The sequence below is a fragment of the Corvus hawaiiensis genome, chromosome 17 (genome assembly GCF_020740725.1).
Source record: "Corvus hawaiiensis isolate bCorHaw1 chromosome 17, bCorHaw1.pri.cur, whole genome shotgun sequence".
In the NCBI taxonomy this organism is placed as follows: Eukaryota; Metazoa; Chordata; class Aves; order Passeriformes; family Corvidae; genus Corvus; species Corvus hawaiiensis.
In genome coordinates, this window is record NC_063229.1 from 11,222,605 (window position 1) to 11,240,975 (window position 18,371).

General features: G+C 48.7%; 1 protein-coding gene across 1 annotated transcript in view; it reads right to left on the reverse strand.

The window, feature by feature from the left end:
* The window catches only part of NTSR1 (neurotensin receptor 1), a 54,721-nt gene extending 45,840 nt beyond the window's left edge, over positions 1-8,881 (reverse strand). The window contains exon 1 of the mRNA XM_048321853.1: positions 7,842-8,881. Coding sequence (XP_048177810.1) covers positions 7,842-8,510 — 669 coding nt within the window. The 5' untranslated portion in view covers positions 8,511-8,881. The remainder of the gene's footprint in view (positions 1-7,841) is intronic.
* Between the last annotated feature and the right edge of the window lie 9,490 nt (positions 8,882-18,371).

The following is an 18,371-nucleotide window of genomic DNA, read 5'->3' on the forward strand; positions in this document are numbered from 1 at the left end:
GGGCATACACAGCTCCCCATCATTGTACCTTGAGGTCAAATAATCTCTTTACTAGTCTAAACCTATCCTTCTCCTTCTGCCTACAGTGCTTTATCAAACTTGACACACTTGGATTTAAGGAACAAGCGTGACAGTGTCACAAGCCCGTGACTGACAGCAAGAAAAAATGAAACATGGGAAACTCAAAGGATTGAGTTTCTTTTTTATATTAAAATGTATAAACTACACCTGTGGGGATGAAATGTAAGATCTTTGCAGGAGGAATCAATGGTGGTGCGAGCAATGAGTTAAACTTTCCCAGCAGCTGTGTGAGCTGCATTTTTATAAGATGGTTTTGAAAAAATCATTGAATAGGAGGGGAAAGTGGGTTAATTTCTTATTGAACATACTCAAATAGTTACGGACTTATTAAACAAATTCTCCAAGGGAACAAGGTGGTATGACAGTCCTACCACATATTAAGACCACATTTTCTTGGTTCAGCAGTGCAGACATCCTTTGTTCTTGATAAAGTTAAAATTAATAGCATGTGGCATTGCAATGACTATATTAATTAGCTCCTTGGAGTCCTGATCAAAAATAGGGGTCTGCTGAGCCAAATGTCATCCTGCATCAAAGTGCTCATGGCAGATCTGCAGCAGGTCCCTGCTCCCAGGTGTGGGTGATGCTGGCAAGGTGAGGAACACCTTTTTTCAAGGTTAAAGGAGGAAGAAAATGAGATAGTTAAGGGATGGGATTGCTCCTACTCTGGCTGCTGACACCTCACAAAGCCCTGAGAGCAGAGCCAAGGCAGCAGGGATCACCATCAGGCTGAGCCTGGCAGGAGGGGACCGGCAGCAGGGCTGAGCTGCCCAAGAGGAGAGGGCAGCAGGGACATCCATAGATGAACCTGATACAGGACAGCGAGGGGCTGCTCCCCTGCAGGCGACAGCACAGCCACGAGCAATGCCACCCAACCCAGGGCACAGCCTCTGGCACCGCTGCCCCTCCAGTGCCTCCCTGATTTACTGATACTGAACATGCTTTCTGCTCTGTCCGTGACTGTCCAGTTCAGAGGTACTCCCAGATTTTTCATGAGCATTTTGCATAAAATAGATGCTTCTTCTCCCTTTTCAAATGCTAGGCTTTATGAAAGTTTACGATTTTTCCCTGTTATTTTTTTTCCATTTCTACTGGGAAAATCTCATCTCTTTGATGTCTGTCTTCAGCTGACAATTGCCCCTAGCCCATGAGAACTCAAAAGCTTCAAAGAAACCTCAGTGAACTTCTCCTCAAAATAAAAAGTTCAGCTAAAAAGACCTTATCCATTCTGTCATGCTTTTTTTCCTGGGAGAGGAAAGGCCCCCATGGAGCTGTGCCCAGTAGTGTACTCTGCACTGAGAATTACTGAAGTGAAAAAGCCACAGGAGATGAGGAGCAAATCTCACATGCTGAAACCACCTGCAGGTGAGCAGCTCCTCCAGCCCACCAGATGCATCCTCTCCAAAGGCCAAGGATGAGAGTCACACAGTACAGCCCTGTGCCACAGCATCCTATGTCCCAGCAGGAGCAGGGGTGAAGATGAGTTTCTGGTACCCCAGGGAGAGAGGAGGATGATGGATCTCCACAGACAAGGCACTTGAGTAATGGGATACAAATTTGTCTCACTAATATTTTCTTCTCATACACGGAAAACTTAAGTGAATGCAGCAATATACGGGGAATGAACCATCAGCTCAGAAATTTGCTCCCCAGTCAGGGTTAGTACTCCACCACCACCACCTTTTCTATACCCAAGCGCTTGTTTTCCGAATAACTCATTAGCTCAACTGATTCATCATCATTGTATGTTTGGGTTTTTTTAAAAACCCACACCTAAGAGATTTTGCAATTGGATAGAAGAAATGGTATCCATGGAAGGCAAGACCTGGGGGAGATGTTACTGGAGCACGATGAGTGAGCTGGGCATTGGAGGCATCTCCAGCTTCACAGGTGAGAGTGGCTTGTACCAGAGGGCAAAGAGCAACCAGAGAGACTGGGAAAGTAATAACCCAGATTTGTCTGCTTAATGTGAGGGAAAGGAGGGGTGTCAGCACTGGGACTGATGGGTTTGGCATTTAATGTTCTCTGCTTTAGGGCTCACCCTTCCCACCTCACCAGCCCAGGACCCCTCAGACACCTTTGCTCATCCACCGTCCTGTGACCCTCAGCGAGGGGCAATTTCACAGCAGGGAAAAGGCAGTGGGGACACCATGGGAGCCCAAATTCCCCCCTGTCCCCCACCTGGGTACCCCTGTGTCCCACAGGGGGATGCTGCCCATCCTGCCTGCCTCGAGCAGGACACAGAAGCGTTTCTAAACGTCAGGAAGCAAAAGTGCCATCTGTGAGTCTCGAGCAGATGCTGCACAGAGACGAGAGTGAAAGTCTTTAAGGGAAAGGAGGGGGAAAGCAGAGAGATGACAATTAAATAGCTGTTTTAAATGATCTGAAAGATTAAAGACAGATGAAGGTTTTTGGATTTTTTTTTTCCTCTGGGAAAAGCAACTACGAGATTACCTTCATTTCTTCTGCCTTCACAAACTGTTGGTAAGAGGAAAACCTAAGAGCTAAATCAGTCGGCCACATTTCCTCGTTTTTTATTATCTCTCCAGCTGACATCTCGGGAAGGGGGAGGGAAAAAGAAATCAAGTGAATTAAAACCAATTGGGGGGGAAAAAAGAGAAGAAATTATGTAAGAACTGGCAAAACACAGCAGGCTCAAGTGGTTATGTAAAGCAATGAACACAAGAGCTTATTTAAATTAGATCTAGCTGCGAGACAGAGCAGAGTGTAAACGGGCTGGGATTAGGCAGGCTGGGCTGTCGTGCATATGCTGAGTTAAAGCCCTGGGTTCCGTGAAGAGCCGATGAAAAAAAGGCAGCTTTAGGGATGCTCCCACCACAACAGATGGGCATCGCTGCTGGGGCGGGGGTCCCTCTCCATCGCTGTGGGGATGGATCCAGACACATTTACACACCAATATCTTCATTTCCTTGTCTACCTGAGGGTGTGGCAGCATTGTGACCTGATGGGACACAATCCTGCCACAAAGGTGCTATTTGTGGTGCCATCAGAGGGGTGAGTGACACTCAGGACTTCTCTGGGGTAGTGAGTGATTTAGAACAGCACCGTTATTAAAAGCTACAGTAGAAGTTCAGCTGTGACTTAAGGAAAAGAAATCAACTTCAATTCTTCTAGTCAATACTGTGTTTATTCTAGTATAAACACAGGATTCCTGAACCATTGACTAATCCTGGATAGGATTTGCCAGCAAACCTGGAGAGAATTCAGCCGCTTGGTTTTATGGCTTGCTATTTTCACGTAATATAGAGAAATGCTTCTCATGTTTATTTACTTGGCACCACAGATCTGATGGTGAGCAGGGCCCTGCCTTCCACAGCACCAGAGCACTGAGCACATTCCACCACCCTGCCAAGGGGCTCCTCACCAGAGGAAAGTGTAAGGGCATGTTTGCAACATCATACGTGGAATTTATAGCTCTGTGAACCTCTCAGACTGACAGGAATTAAATAGATGACCCTTGGAAGAGTGTGTAGAGAGCATGATAATGGATGTCAAGACTCCTGGTCCTCCCTTTCCATCCCCTTCACACCTGAGGCTCTTTGGCAGGTGCCTTCAAAGGCATCGCATGAAGAAATGTAGGCAGAAATAAAGCTGAGGAGCCCCTTGGGCAAGCAGTTGTTTCATGTGCAGAGTTATTTACTCTACAAATCATCCAAACTGTGAGCAGGCTTCATAAAACATGATAAACAAGGGCTCTGCAGGGATGGGTGAGCTGCAGCCATGCAGGATGGGCTGAGGCAGAGCAGATCCACAGCATCCTTCAGAAGTGTGAGGAGGTCCAGAGGAGTTCCCCAAGTGCTGCCCTAACAAATGAGCAACTTGGAGCTGCTGGAGCTGTGGCAGGTTATGGAGGAGCAGGGCCTGCTGCCATGTGTTTTAATAAATGGGATCACACCAGCTGTCCGTGCAAATAAAAACATTAGCATGTGTCAGACACTCTACCCAGGCACTTGCTGTAGCTTAGGGGACATTTTGCAGCAGAGCCATCCAAGCACAGGCTGTGCCATGCCAGTGCAAAAACATCTTCCCCCTGTGAATTTTGGGGTGCCAGGAGCTGCCCACACCCAGCTCCCCTTGCACGTGTGTCCAGGCTCAGATAAAATCCTGGGATTTTAGGTTGAGGAGCTGCTGACTCCATGTGTAGAGACTGACAGTGCACCAGGATTCCAGGTATTTCTTTCAGCTTCTCCTCTTTCCCCAGGTTCTGCTGTGAACCTCTCCACAAAACGGGTATGAAGGTAAAAAAGTAATAAGCAGGAAAATCAATTTGCACAGCATCTGGCCAGTAAAATTCAGAGCTTTTTTGAAAACCAGGGCTGAGAGTGTGCAGTGTTAATGGCACACGGGGCTGCACATGGTAGATCAGGACTTTCGGTGGGATCCTGTTTTGGGGAAGCTGGTCCCAGAGCCAACCCCACAGGCACAGACCCACAAGTGAACAGGGGAAACCTCTCATCCTGCCTCAGAACTCTTGTATCTATTGCTGCCACAACAAGGAGCTTTAAAACCTCCTCCAGCTGAAGCGCCATGAAAACATGAATTTACTTGTATGGCTTTAAGAGGTGTTTAATCTATGCGGGAAAAGGTCCTAAAATTGGCTACAGTGCTTTTCAGAGGATGTCTGCCAGCTAAGAGTTTACTAAATAATGTGGCTGTAATGGACTTACTCCTGTTACCAGATCCCAGTGGATGCCAAAATCCGAACCAGACGTCCCTGACTGACAGAAGCAACATGAAAACTTGGCAATGGAGAATACATAATAAACCAGATCCACAGGCTGATTTAAGCAGCTGCAAAGACAGTGATGAGCACAGCTGGGAAATAGTTCTAAGAATTCCATATCAGAGACCACACAGGGCTTATGATACCTCGATGACAAGAGGTGAGATGTGCCCGGCGTACGGCTCGTGAGGACACGCAGTGTCACCCTGCAGAACATTTCACTCACTGCTCTTCCTGATTATGTGCTGCCCTGAACAATTTGTAATTGCTAGAAGAATATCAGTAATTACCTCTTACAGTTGATGTGGAGCTTAAGTGGTGAGAGTTAAAATGTGCAAGAACCAAATATCCTGAGTGTTGTTTGAATAATTACTTTTTTATTATTATTACGAGGAAACCTGGTTGTTCACATTCAGTCTAATTTCACTCAGAAATGTCCATTCAAACTTGACTATTCAAAGCAAACACTGAGGAATTTTTTCAAAATCAGAGATATTAAATTACTACAATCAAATAGGCCCTTCCAACTCAGAATATTCTGTGATTCTGTGAAATATTTGTTCCCAGAAGTTTGTTCCAGAGGATCATTCTCCTGTAATGATCCCAGCAAAACCATGGCTCACACTGGGCTCTGAGGATATAAATGGTTACAGTTGCCCTGTTCTGGGACAGGCTTTCAATCAGTCAACAAATAAAACCACTTGGAGAACTAATGGCTTCCAAAAAAAAAAATGCCAGTTTGCTTTAGACAGTTTGCCAAACAGGAATAGGAGCAAAATATGTTGAGTGATTTATTACAAGTGTTTTGCCAGCTCGAGTAAGTTCATCATTGCTCTCCTTAATTTAAAGACAGAAAATGAACGCAATGAGTTGCAGAGATGCTCTGAAGCAGCTTGAACACACCACGAAAGACCAGGGCTCCAGATTGCCACCCAGCAAGACCTCTGCACGTCACACTCCACATCAGCACTGCCCTTTCTCTCCCGGATCTTCCATCATTTGTCTTTTTTTAAACCTCTGCACAGCTTACGACGTGAGAGCGCCGGCTCACACGCTGTGCGATGGTTTCCATTAACGCACTTCAAACCTGACTTGCAGCTGCTTTGCTTATTCACTCCAGAGCCTTCCCCGGTCCAGGGCCCTGCCTCACATCGTGTGATGCTTCCCTGTGCTCAGAGGAATGGAGTAAAACCATGAAACAACCTTCCTGTCCTGGCAAAGCCACTTTTGCAGCCAGATCCCCCGAGAAGGAACAGATTGACATGGTTTGGGGTTTGGTTCTTCCTTCTCCCCCAACAGCTGCCTCTTTCTTTTAACTTTTAAATTAATCTACTAGTTAATTAAATATAAATACATGAGGAAAAGCCCACAGGTGAACTTCACACACACTTAATACATTCATGTCTGCCTTCTCCTGACTTGGCTAATGGGATAAGGTATAGCCTGAATAATTGCAAGACTGTAAGGTACACTGAGAACTGTTTAAAGTGTAATCTCCAAAGATATGGATAGGAAATAATCCTCTGGTTTTAGCCCTACCATGGTAACAATGAGCATCGGTTTAATCCGAGGAGGAAGATGAGTGGAAATAATGCATTTCAGTCACATAGTTCTCAAATCAGATGGCTCACGTCTCCTCAGAGAGTAGAGAATTTGGGTTAAGTACACTGGGCGGCTGCTGACAAAACCTTCCAGGCATCTACAGGAGAAATGCAGCCCTCACCACCTCAGATGAAAGTTGGGGATCATAACAAAATGCAGAGGGAATCCAGGGCTTCTATCAGGGCTTGATTTTGGTTTACTGAAACAGTACAGAGGGGAAACTGGGAGAGTTATGTCTAAACATTTACAGGCTCTGGTCTTAAATCTAAATGCACAAACCCTCACCTGCTTTTAGTGGGAGGGAATGGTTCTGATTCATTTCCATTTAAGTTCCCTCCCTTTAAGTGTGGGAACATCCCAGGGACTCCAGTACACATGCAGCTTTAAATTCCAACTGCCCGCTGATTAACCCCACCTGAAATTCATGTTCCAAATAAAAAATTGAGCAGCTATCACATGCAAGCCTGGCAGCCAAGGGACTGTGGAGATTGGTGTCTTGATCTCTTCTGTCCCTCCTTCCGTGTCTCTTACATTTTTCAAGCCCGATGCTCCAGTAAACAAATGCCTCAACCCACCAGAGCACTGGAGCACGGCAAGTGTTGATGCTGAAATCCGTTCCACGCATGGGCGTGTTGGATTTAGCACTGAGTGGAGAGCAGCGAAGCTGTGCTGAAGTCAGGAGGGGCTGCTGATTAAACCAGCTATGGATTTCCCCAAAACAGCAAAAATAGCAGCCTCTGGCTTCCACGATGCAGCTCCTTTTCACATGCCTGTGCTACACCCTGTGTCCAAAACTTTCTGAAATTAGGAGCTGTCACTACACTGAAGAAAAGGGCTCTGGATCAACACAAGGAACTGGAAGAGGGGGAGAGATGGTTTTATTTCCCTTGAACTTGGTGGCCGCTTTCCAGCAGAAAGGAAGGAGATGCAGAAAATGCAGAGAAAGGGTGGAGATTTGGGGGTTTCTGGCGATGAACTGCCGCCTTTGGGCGGGACCCAAGAGTCCCCAGCGCGACACGGCAGAGCGGGGCCGGCTGTCCCGGGCTCTGAGGCACCAGGAGCTCCGGACCGGGACGAGGGAAGCTCCGGGCACGGGAAGGAGCTCCACGGAGGGTTGTACCGGCCCGAGGCCGGATTAACCACCGAGCAGGATTTACCCCGGTGCTCTCTGCTGAGCGTGGTGGGGCAGGAGAGGGTGCGGGGAGGGGCGAAGCAAGCGGAGCCGAGACCCCCACAAATCCCTCCTGAGCGCACCCCGGGCCGGTGCGTCCCGTCAGGGCTGCCCGGGACATCCCCTTCCCGAGCCGGTTCCTGCTCCAGCCTCCCACTCTTGCCCCGCCCGGCTCCGCAAAGTTTGGCCGGCCGGGGGAGGAGGCGGCTGCCCGGCCCCGGTCCCCGGTCCCCGGTCCCTCACCTGGATGACCGTCTTCAGCGTGGAGGTGTCCACGATGGCGGTGCAGATGAGGGAGTCGGGATCCTGGTCCTTGCCGTAGATCTGCCCCATGGTGAAGATCATGGGGATGGCGAGCAGGAGGGAGGCGATCCAGATGCAGCTGATGAACTTCTTGGTGCGGCTGCGGGACATGATGCTCTTGGCTTTGAAGGGGTGGCAGATGGCCATGTAGCGCTCCACGCTGAGGCTGGCGATGTTGAGTGCCGTGGCATAGGTGCAGGCGTCCCGGAGGAAGTAGTAGCCCTTGCAAACGGCTCCCCCGAAAGCCCAGGGGTGATGGACCCAGATGAAGTTGTAGAGCTCGATGGGCATGCAGAGGAGGAAGATGAGGAGGTCGGAGAAGGCGAGGCTGGCCAGGTGGTAGTGCACGGTGCTCTGCAGGTTCTGCAGCGACTTCTTCCGCACCAGCGTGTACGCCGTGATGGAGTTGCCCACGGTGCCCACCAAGAAAAGAGCCAAGTACACGACTGTCACCATCACTTTGGAGTAGATGTCGGTGTTGACGTCCAGGTCCTCCTCGTCGGGCACTTTGGGGAGCAGGTCGGAGCGGTTGGACGCGTTGGCATAGCCGCTGGGGTGCGGGTGCAGCTGCCCGGCGGGCACGGCCGGGGCCGTGGCGTTCGGGTGCATCCCCGGCGCCGGGCAGCACCGCCCGGGCCCGCCGCTGCCCCCGGCGGGGAACTTGGCTCGTTTTAATGCGGCGGGAGGAGCCGGCGGTCCCGGGGCTGCCGCGCGTGTGCGACTGCGAGACGCGCCCCCCGCTCGGTGCGAGCGCCCGCGGCCCCGGCTCCCTCCTCCTGCGGCTCCGCCGCGCACAGATGTGCCCCGGCAGCGCGGAGCCGCCCCGCACACGCACACACGGACCGGGACACGCACACACCGCACACACGCACCGCTACAGGCACACACACACACCCCGCACACACGCTCCGCACAGCCGCGCCCTCCTCGCCGGTCACCGCAGACCAACCCCGGCCCCACCGCCGAGAGGGGTTTTGCAGCCCCAGCGCGGTCCCCAAAGTGCGGACCCGTGCTGGGAGAGAGGGAGGGAGCAGGTCCCGGGCTGGGCTGCAGAGCCACTCCCCGCTGGGACTTCCCCCACACTTTCTCCATCCCTAAGTCAGACACGGGCACGGCTGGAAGTTGAGGGCTGATAAGGGGCTGCTCGTGGGTCCGAGCCCCCTCCTTCATCCCCCACAGGGAGAGGAGAGGTATGAGGGGTGCTCTGACACCTTTGTACATCTGTATGTACTGCTGATTCCCAAATATCCACTCAGCTCTTGCTGCTGCTGGGAGAAATGCATTTAAATGAAGGGGAAAACGCACTTAAAAATACCTACCTGTGCCCTGACCTGCCTGGGGCACCCTCAGTGCCGTGGCACAGCTGCTTTGCTTTGGCCCCTATCAGTGACTTTTCCTTTAATACCTTCATATTTGGGGATGTGGATTCCTCTCTGAGCTTTCCTGTTGTAGGGACAGTGAGGGTGTCATGGTGATTCTCAAGGTGACAAAGGGATCCTCCAGAGGGAAAGATTCCCCAAGGGTGAGTGGTTTGTGATGGGGTTACCCTTTCAGCCACCCTGTAAAACTGGTGAGATGTTTGTCCACTCAGCCGTCTCTGAGATAAAATCTTTAAAAATGCAGAGAGGAGATGGAAGAAAATCCCGCTCAGGACATCACTGATTTATCCAAAGACAGCCATAATTTTTCCTGTTCATTAGCAGATGCTGAGTACCTTGCTTCCAACAGCCAGTGAGCTCTGTGTTCACCCAGACTGCTTCCCTAGCTGATGAAAGATGTCTAATTCTTCGGTCAATCAAATCATCTGTTGCATACAAACAACAAACGTTCCCCAGCAGTCAATATTACCCCTGGTTTTGCTCCTTTTCCCTCCATCCAATAAGAACACCATGGAAGACTAACCAAAATCAGATTTATTTAGCCATGTTATTCATACCAATTTGGAGAGAAATATTTTCCAGCACTCATCCCACTCTAGTTTAAAGAATGACTAATAATCTCTTAACACCAATGTTCCTTCCATTTAAGCTCTTCTGCTATGAAATTTCTGTTAGTCAAGAGGAGTTCGTCAGAGTTGCTCTTCCCAGCTGGTCTCCCCCATTGTTCCTGGCCCTTGGACAACTTCTTGGGACAGATCAAGAGCATTTCTCCTGGAGAAGGAAAGTGGAACATGAGGGAAGGTGGTGGGGTGTACTGATGCAGCTGGGATGCAAACTGTCCCCAGCTGTCCCCACTGTCCCCAGCTCTCAACTCCCAAGATGGGGGGAGCTCAGAGGCCCGTGATTCCAGCACAGACCCACAATTATGGACTAAAGCAGCTCTCCCACAGATGCAGCAAGTTCCTTTGGGATCTGTAACGGAGAGTTATTGTCCCTTCTGGTGCTGTAGCTTCATTTTGGCCTTGTGAAAAGCAGTTGCTATTCCCACAAACAAGATACCCATCTGCTGGTCTAATTTTGCAGTGTGGTTGTGCACGTTTGTATCAATAGCTGTCTGCAGAAATGCTCTGCTTTGGGTTTTGTTGCCTCGTGTTTCTGCACACAGGTGATGTGCAGGCACGGCTGATAACGAGGAGGGAATTGCCCCAGCAGCTGTTCCTGAGTGCTCCGTGTGCTGCCTCCTCCACTTTCCCTCCATGCCAAGTACTGGCAGGAAATATCAAGAGACATAGTTTAAAAATAATTCTAATTGCAAACTGAAATAGCAGGTAGCTGGAAATAATGTGGCTGTTGAGCTACAATCAGCACTTCAACAGGATAGTGCAGTTTGTACCAGCCAGATCTCTCCTTTCCTAAAAGTGCATGGGGAGGGTACTACCCCAAAAGTTGGTAGGGACCACCCCAAAATTGGGCCGAGTGCTCCTATGAGGAAAGGCCTCAGCAGCACATTTCTGTGAGCTAATTAATTTAATAAATTCTAATAATTCCTTGGCAAATCGGCCTCAGCCACGTGAAGGATTCTCACTCTCATGGGCAGACAACTGTGCTCTGTTCTCTTTCTCACAGACAGGGTGTTGAGCAAAGAGCTTGTCTCCTGGGATGCAGCCTTGCATTCTCGAGGCAGGGATCAACCTCTTCCCCTTTCCAGAAAGTTTTTGCCCAGGCAGGTTCCCCCTTCTGTCCTCACCTCCCTTTTACAGAGCTGGGCACCTACAGCTGGCCCGTGCCTGAGCCCCTGCCAGCCCTGGTCTCCAAGCAGGCAGAGGCTGAGCCTGCCAAAGAAGACATCCAAGATATCCACCCCTTTCCCATCCCACAGTCACCCCTTTCCTGCCTCTCTGTGCAGCACCTCTTTTCTCTCCCCACTGCCAGCGCATGCCCCGGGGAATTTGTGAGTTCCCTTTCTACAAAATGAATGACAAAAGCATCTCTTCTCACCTTTACTTCTGCTCCCAGAAAGGTTTTAATCCACATTCCCTTTCCAGCCAAAGCAGAGGCCGGGATGAACCACTTCCTTCTGGTGCTCCAAAACCTCCACCATAAATCCCCACTGTTTGTTTCGGAACCAGCCGACCTTTTAGCTAATCTGGGCTCCTTTTAATATATTTTGTGTGTGTGTCTGTGGCTTAAAAAAAGAAAAGAATCATGGAAACCAAGAGATGCCTGATCTCAAATATTACAGCAAGGCATTTACTTAAAATCTTGCTGGAAAATGTCACCCAAAGACCTCATCTATTTAAACTGCCCAGACTTCAAGCCAAGGGTCCCACTGTGCCTCAGATGTGAAGCCTCACTCCCTTTTATGTAGACTCAAGTATTTTTCATCTTTTCTTTTTCCAGGTGATTCCAGTCACTAGGAATTTTTCATGTTAATCCTATTCCTGCCTGATTTCACCAGGTGGGATTTTTCTGAAGGGCAAGGGAAGCATCAGAGGGAAAGCTCTGCAAGAGGTTGGTGCTAAGAGACAGCATCAACCTTTTTTCCATTGAGCACCCAGCCCCAAAATGCTGTTAGAGCAGGTTCATGAGGCAGAGGATGCTGGACTGATTGAAGCCTTTAAAATCAGTTCCCAGTGGGCTCACTGTAGACAGGCTCTCCCCTAAAAGTCAGGAGTATCTAAGATGGGTTGGCAAGGTAAAATTCTGGAGTGTACAGGGATTTTTGGGGGGCATGCTGTGCCTGAAAAGCAAGGAAGTGAGGGAGAAAGGGGTGATAGAAAAAGGGACATCGATCAGCTTTGTTGGTGGCAATATTGACTGGATCATTACTTACAGGCACTTCTACATTCAACTAATTGCAAAATAAAGTGTTGGTTTGGCTGAGCAATAAACAATATTTACTGCCTTTGGCTGAACTGATTTTTCAGAAGAGTATTTTAAATCAAACCAGTTGATACACAGGAAATTTATTGACTCTGGTTTTCATAGCAGATTCACCCACTGAGGCTCTGCAGTGTGAGCACATTGATGTGTGGGTTGACAAAGTGGACAGACATGCCCAGAGCAGAGCAATGATCACACACCCCAGCATGTGTGCTCTTGGGCAGCTTTAAAAACCAAAAAGGCAGCCCAAAACCCAGAACTCACTGTGATGTGTATGGTGCTACTGGTAAGAGAATCACCCTGAAGAAGGATCAGTGTCTGGGAGGGAAGAACTGGGAAATAAAGTGTCCAGGCACCTTTTACAGGTCCTGTGTTCCGTGTGCTACACAGTCAAATTCAGTCCTTTACTCAGGCGAAACTCCTTCTAAGATAATGAATGTACTGGCTGACAGACCCTGTAATATTTGTGTCAAACATCAGAGACTAATACATTAACTGGACACACACAGCAGATATCAACTGTTTTATCTTAGAGATAAAGGAGTTTGGGGTCCCTTGGGCTGGTACTGCAACAAGCCCAAATCTGATTCCTCAGGGCAATAAATGCATTTTATCTTCATTTATGCAGTACAAGTGCTTACCACAGACAGTCGTGCTCACACACTGCAAGCACGGTTTCTCTTTGGAAATCCTGGGGTTTATTCCAGGAACAAATATTAAAAAAAAAAAGAGACAGAGGAGTCTAAATGGAAAGTTTGCACTTGCTGTGGCTGGGACCCCTATCGTGGCCCCAAGCAGTGCACATGCAGATGGCTGGTGCTCTGCTCCCCAGGGCTTTAATCTGCTTTCGCAGCCCTGGCAGCGGCTCTGCCAGCCCTGCTTCCAACAGCTCCGCACAGCGGTGCCGGCTCGGAGCACAGCCCTGGCTGCCAGGAATGCTCCAGCTCCAGCTCAGCTCCATCCCTTCTCCTCACACACCGCGCCAGCATCTTTCAGGGAATCTCAGGAGTCAAGTCACAGATCAACCTCATCTTCTCAGCCCTCCTCCAAATAATTTATGCTATTTTCCAAACTTTTGGTGTGCCTGGCAATTGTAAAAGTCAAAGGAAAAAGCAGCACAGTAAAAATCCCTGGCAGCCAAATGCTCTTTGCTGTCTTTTCCCAGTGACCTTCCCATGTTTGAAATACTCCCAGATCCTTTCAAAAGCCTTGGATTTCAGGAAACACACAAAGCACCGGGCATGCTTTGTGCTCTTTCCTGGTGTGAGAATTTTTATTAAATGCTGGAAATGCCGTGGGCTGGAAGGGATTTTTCCTTGGCTCCATGTCACCGAAAAACAGGGCATGTCCAGACACCCCTCCACCTCAGCCCCTCGCACCAGAAAGCCCCTTTCCTTCTCCAGGGAGACCAGCACTGTGGGATGCAGAAGGGTCAGCACCAGAAAGGCTCCCAGTGGAACTTTCCTGGGACACCCTACACTGGCTTTGAGTCACTCTGTGACATTTCAAACTCAAAAACTTGGCACTTCTTGTCTTCCAAAGCACGCTGTGACCTGTGCAAATGTTTATTACTGGTTCTCTGCAATCCGGCTCGTTCCTGCTATTCTTCCTTTTAAGAGCCCATATCCTCCTATTTTTTCAAGCACTGACACCCCGAGCCTGGGCTGCTCCTGAGCCTGGGCTGCTCCTGGACCCAATCTGGCACCCCTATCCCTGAGTGAGGAGAAGGTGCTGACACTTCTGCAACCTCTGAGGGTATGACAAGGTCCCTCCTGATCATCACCAGGAGGAAGAACAAGGGGATGCTGAGCTCCATCCCTGCTCTGCAGCTGCCTGGGCACAGCCTGACCTCAGCCTGGAGAATCCCAGATTCCATCCTGCGGTTTCCTCACTGATGTCACTGCAGGGCCTGCTGCTCTGATGGGGAATGTGAGACTCAGAGGAAGGGTTTATTCACACTCCTGTGGCCAGGAAACTGCCGGGATCACTTCGTGGGCTTGCCTGGGGTCCTTTGTTTCCAAGGGAGTTGCTGTCTTGCTGAGCCCAGCAGATCTGCACCAGCTCCCAGCCCTGTGCCCACCCTGGTGCCTCCCAGCCACAATCTCACACCTCTGGCTGTGCTGGCTTCCTTCCTCCCCTTGTCCAGATTTACCCAGACAGTAAGTTCAGTTCAAGCATCCTGGACCAGAGATGACAAAAACATTATTAAGCCTGTTAGAGTGAGCAGAGAGTCCCTGAAGAGGGATTTTTGTTTCTTCTGTTATGGTGGAGAGGTTGTTGCAGCCAACCCAAGGGAAAAGGCTCCCACGCTCAGGTAAAAGCCCCAAATCCAGCCCAAATCCAGGGGCTCTATAATGTAGAGCAGCCCTGGGACTGCTCTAAATTAAACTGTAAGAAAACAGCCAAAGGAAGCAGGAGATAAAGAAAAAATTACCAAAGAAAATGGCCAGGGAAGTTCGTTCCTTTCAGCCTGTGTTAGAGAGGGAGCTCATTCAGTGCCTTACAGTGATAACTGGGGCTACATTCAGGCCCTGACATCTTTTTTTTGTCTCATCAGAGCTGTTTGGGGAACTGCAGGTACTGAAGAAATGTCAGGAAAAAAAAAGGGCCCAGCTTGTGGGAAATAAATCTTTGGTTGATTTAGTGAAAAGATGTTTACTGAGAAGGGGAACTCTCTGGACAATAGCTATCTTTCTAAAGACTCTCATAAATCGCAGACAAACTGTTCTGATTCCAAGGGAAAATATTTCCAACTGTTTCACTGTTAAAAAATAAGTTGGACTTTTTCATCTTACAGAAAACAATATCTGCTCTTGTAGCATCTCTTTGGTTTTGATTCTAGAGACTTCCCTGTTCTGCTTCTTGTCCTGCCTAACCTGGAATATCATTCCAAAGCCTAATGCCAAAGCAAAGGCATGATCCTGTGGTATCTTTGCTAGAATTGGTAACTGGCTCCTCAGAAAACACTGCTGAATCAGAATCATAGAATGGATTGGGTTGGAAGGGATCTCAGATTTTGTTCCAACCCCCTGCCATGGGCTGGGACACCTTCCACTAGACCAGGTTGCTCAGAGCTCTACCCAACGTGGCCTTGGACACTTCCAGGGATCCAGGGGCAGCCTCAGCTTCTCTGGCCACCCTGTGCCAGGGCCTCCCCACCCTCACAGGGAAGACTTTTTTCCTAATATCCAATCTATACCTGCTCTCTTTCAGTTTGAAGCCATTCCCCCTTGTTCTGTCCCTCCATGCTCTTGTATAAAGCCTCTCTCCATTTTTCTTGTCGCTCCCTCAGGTACTGGAAGGCCACAATTAGGTCATTCCAGAGCTTTCTCTTTTCCCAGGCCCAGGCTGCAGTTTTTTCTTTTGTTTACAAAGCCCATGTGTACAGATGTTGAAACCAAAACAAGTTCACTTTTAGTGCAGTACATGATTTTACAGCAAAACAGAAAAAGTTGCACGCCCAGCCTTGAATCCAGGTCTGAATGCCTGAGGAAAAAAGTCTGGAGAATGATTTAGGTAGAAGGGTGCATTCATACAAGAAATTGCTAAACATCAGCAAAGCCACACTGGTGACAAGGATGTGAAATAGGTTAGAAAAATTAGATGGAGTCCTTCTTCCTCCATCATCAAAGAAAGTCATATTTCGCCAGGTGGCAAACCAAAGTAACGATGACAGAAACTGCCACAAAAGCAGCTGTGAGAGGAAGCAGCAGGCAGCTGCACAGAGTTCAATTAGCAAAATGATTTCTTTAAATGACTTGGTTCTCCAGAATTTGCTCTGATCCTTCAGCAAATTTTGCAGCCACGGGTCAGCTTGGCTCCGATATTGTGTGAGGTTCAGAGAGACACTTAAAGCCCCTGTTTTTCCTGGAGGTACGCTGGCAAGGTGAGCAGGTCGACCTCAGTGCAAGGAGAAATGTTCCTCTGCCAGGGAGGCACAAGGAGAAACAGAGCTATGAAATTCAAGAATTAAAAGCCAAAAGTCAAGCTGAAGTCAGGGTGGCAGGATCTGCCTGGATTTTGTTTGCGTAAGTAATAGTTTTAGAGGGCAGAAGTGCCCAGGCAACACTTTCTGTCACCTCTACAGCTTAATTTGCGAAGCAAGGCCAATGCTTGGAAATGGTTTTCCAGTGTTTGGGGCCTATAATAATATGGGGCATATAATAAAATGTGGGAATTTGACCATAAATGCCAGGAGTTATTGTTAAAGATTTTTAGAATTACTTTTAAAGATTTTTGGGAGTTCTTCACCTGTTGTCCCCAGACAAGCTTGGCTTGAGGGATGTCTCATTTGAGTGTCTCCCTGGAGAAAGAGAGGCACCTGAGACACCTCAGTGGATCATAACTGGGAGAATAACAAATTACAGCACTGATGAGCCTCTGAAACCACTGGAAAACGAGCTGAGCAAGTCCTAAATTCCTCTTTGTGAGGACTAACCTCTGGACACATTAGGAAGATGTGTAGTTCCCACCTGCTTGTATCTGTACCTTAATGGAGATCTTCACCTCCCAGAAGCCCCTCCAAGGAGCTCAGAAATATACCCCAGCCCCCTGTGAGACTCTCTGCTTTCCTCGATAAGTATGCAAACCCATTTTATTACGAGCCTAATATGCCAGATAGAAGGAGAAATTGATAGTTTGCCATATAAAGAGATCTGAGGTACACTTGAAAAAGGGCAAACCTGCAAGAAGTAAAATCCATCTTGTGTTGCAATATGAGGAGATCACTTTATCTGTTCGTCTTTTATTGGAATAAAAGGGCATGTGTAGGTATTGAATTAGCTGCGTGACATGTCACAGGCTGAGCTTGAAGTATGAAAAGAAAGATTTTGATCAAATGCATGCTTGCTTCAAGATGTAAAAGGGATGATGTGAAGCAGCAATTTTGCAAATTTAAGCGAAATTGGTTTAGAGCAGATTTTGACAGCAAATAGAGACAGCAAATGTGACAATCCTACCCTCACCGACCAACCAACCCACAACAAGCCCAGCTGCAGGGTCTTGTCACTGCTGGTCCCTGCCCTCCTGCAGCCCGTGATGGGAACTCACCCAGGGCATTTAGCACATCACTCTGTGAGCAAAGGCAGCTCACAGCCCTTTGGCTGGCTCTGGCCTCAAAGAATGGAAGAAGGGAGCTGAAGACAGGGAGCCCAAGTGGGTACTTTTGCTTGAGGGGTGACTCCTAGTCCTGTTTGGCTTTTGGACCTAATCACAGAGGACTGGGGAGAAAGAGATGCTCCTAATCCAGGAGAGGAGCAATAGTCTCATGTTCAGTTCCTGACAGGTTGAATTTCTTCTTCAAGTGCTAAAAGTCAAGGAGGTAAGTCAAATCCATTTCTCTATAGATTCTCCGTTTTTCTAATTGCAGACTTCCTCTCAAGTGCCATGCTCATGGAGGACTCAGAAGACATGAAGCTATTTTTACTCTTCATTTAACTCTTCTCAGCCATTAGCAACTGAGAAGTTGTGATTAGTGCTGCAAGCTCTCCTGTAAAACAGTTATCCAGTGAATCACTCTTCACTGACAGGGCTCTGCCCACCTTCCCACCAGCCTCACCAGGTGATAGCCTACGATTATAACTCCTCCAGGAGACAGTTATTTCATGGAGACATTCCTTTTCTTCCTCTCCTGCCTGGTAGGGAGCTGCTCTGCTCAGCTCCATGGCAAACAGCAGCTGCTGCTGGAGGTGACCCTTCCAGCCAGGGTACCCTGACGGATGGGGCTTCAACTGCTCACCCACCAGAGAGCCACAGGGAATGATCCTGCTGGCTCCAGGGAGCTGATAAAGCTGGAAATAAATAAATGTCCCCCCAAGTTCCTGGAGAGCCACTGTCCAGGACATGTAGGGGGATCTGAAGTCATAGTTCTGGTTTGTGAAGTTTTCCCCATGAGCACCAGTGCCCTTGCTTTAGCCACCTCCAGCTGTATCAGGAGGGCATTCTCCCAAAAATGAGGAATTCCCTCCAGTGTCTGGTGCACACAGCACTCCTGTCCCCCATTCCCTGCTAAAATCAATGCACAGCAATGCAAAATCAAAGCACAGCAGTCTGAGTGTCTCATCTGTGCTGTGTCTCACCAGGAGGAGGAAGCAGGAGCAGATCCAGACCTGCTGCAACACCTTGTCCCACGGTCCCAGGGGATGGGCTGGCCTGGGCTGAGCAGGAACATGGTTATCCAGAAACACTGCTATTGATCATGGCAGGCTGT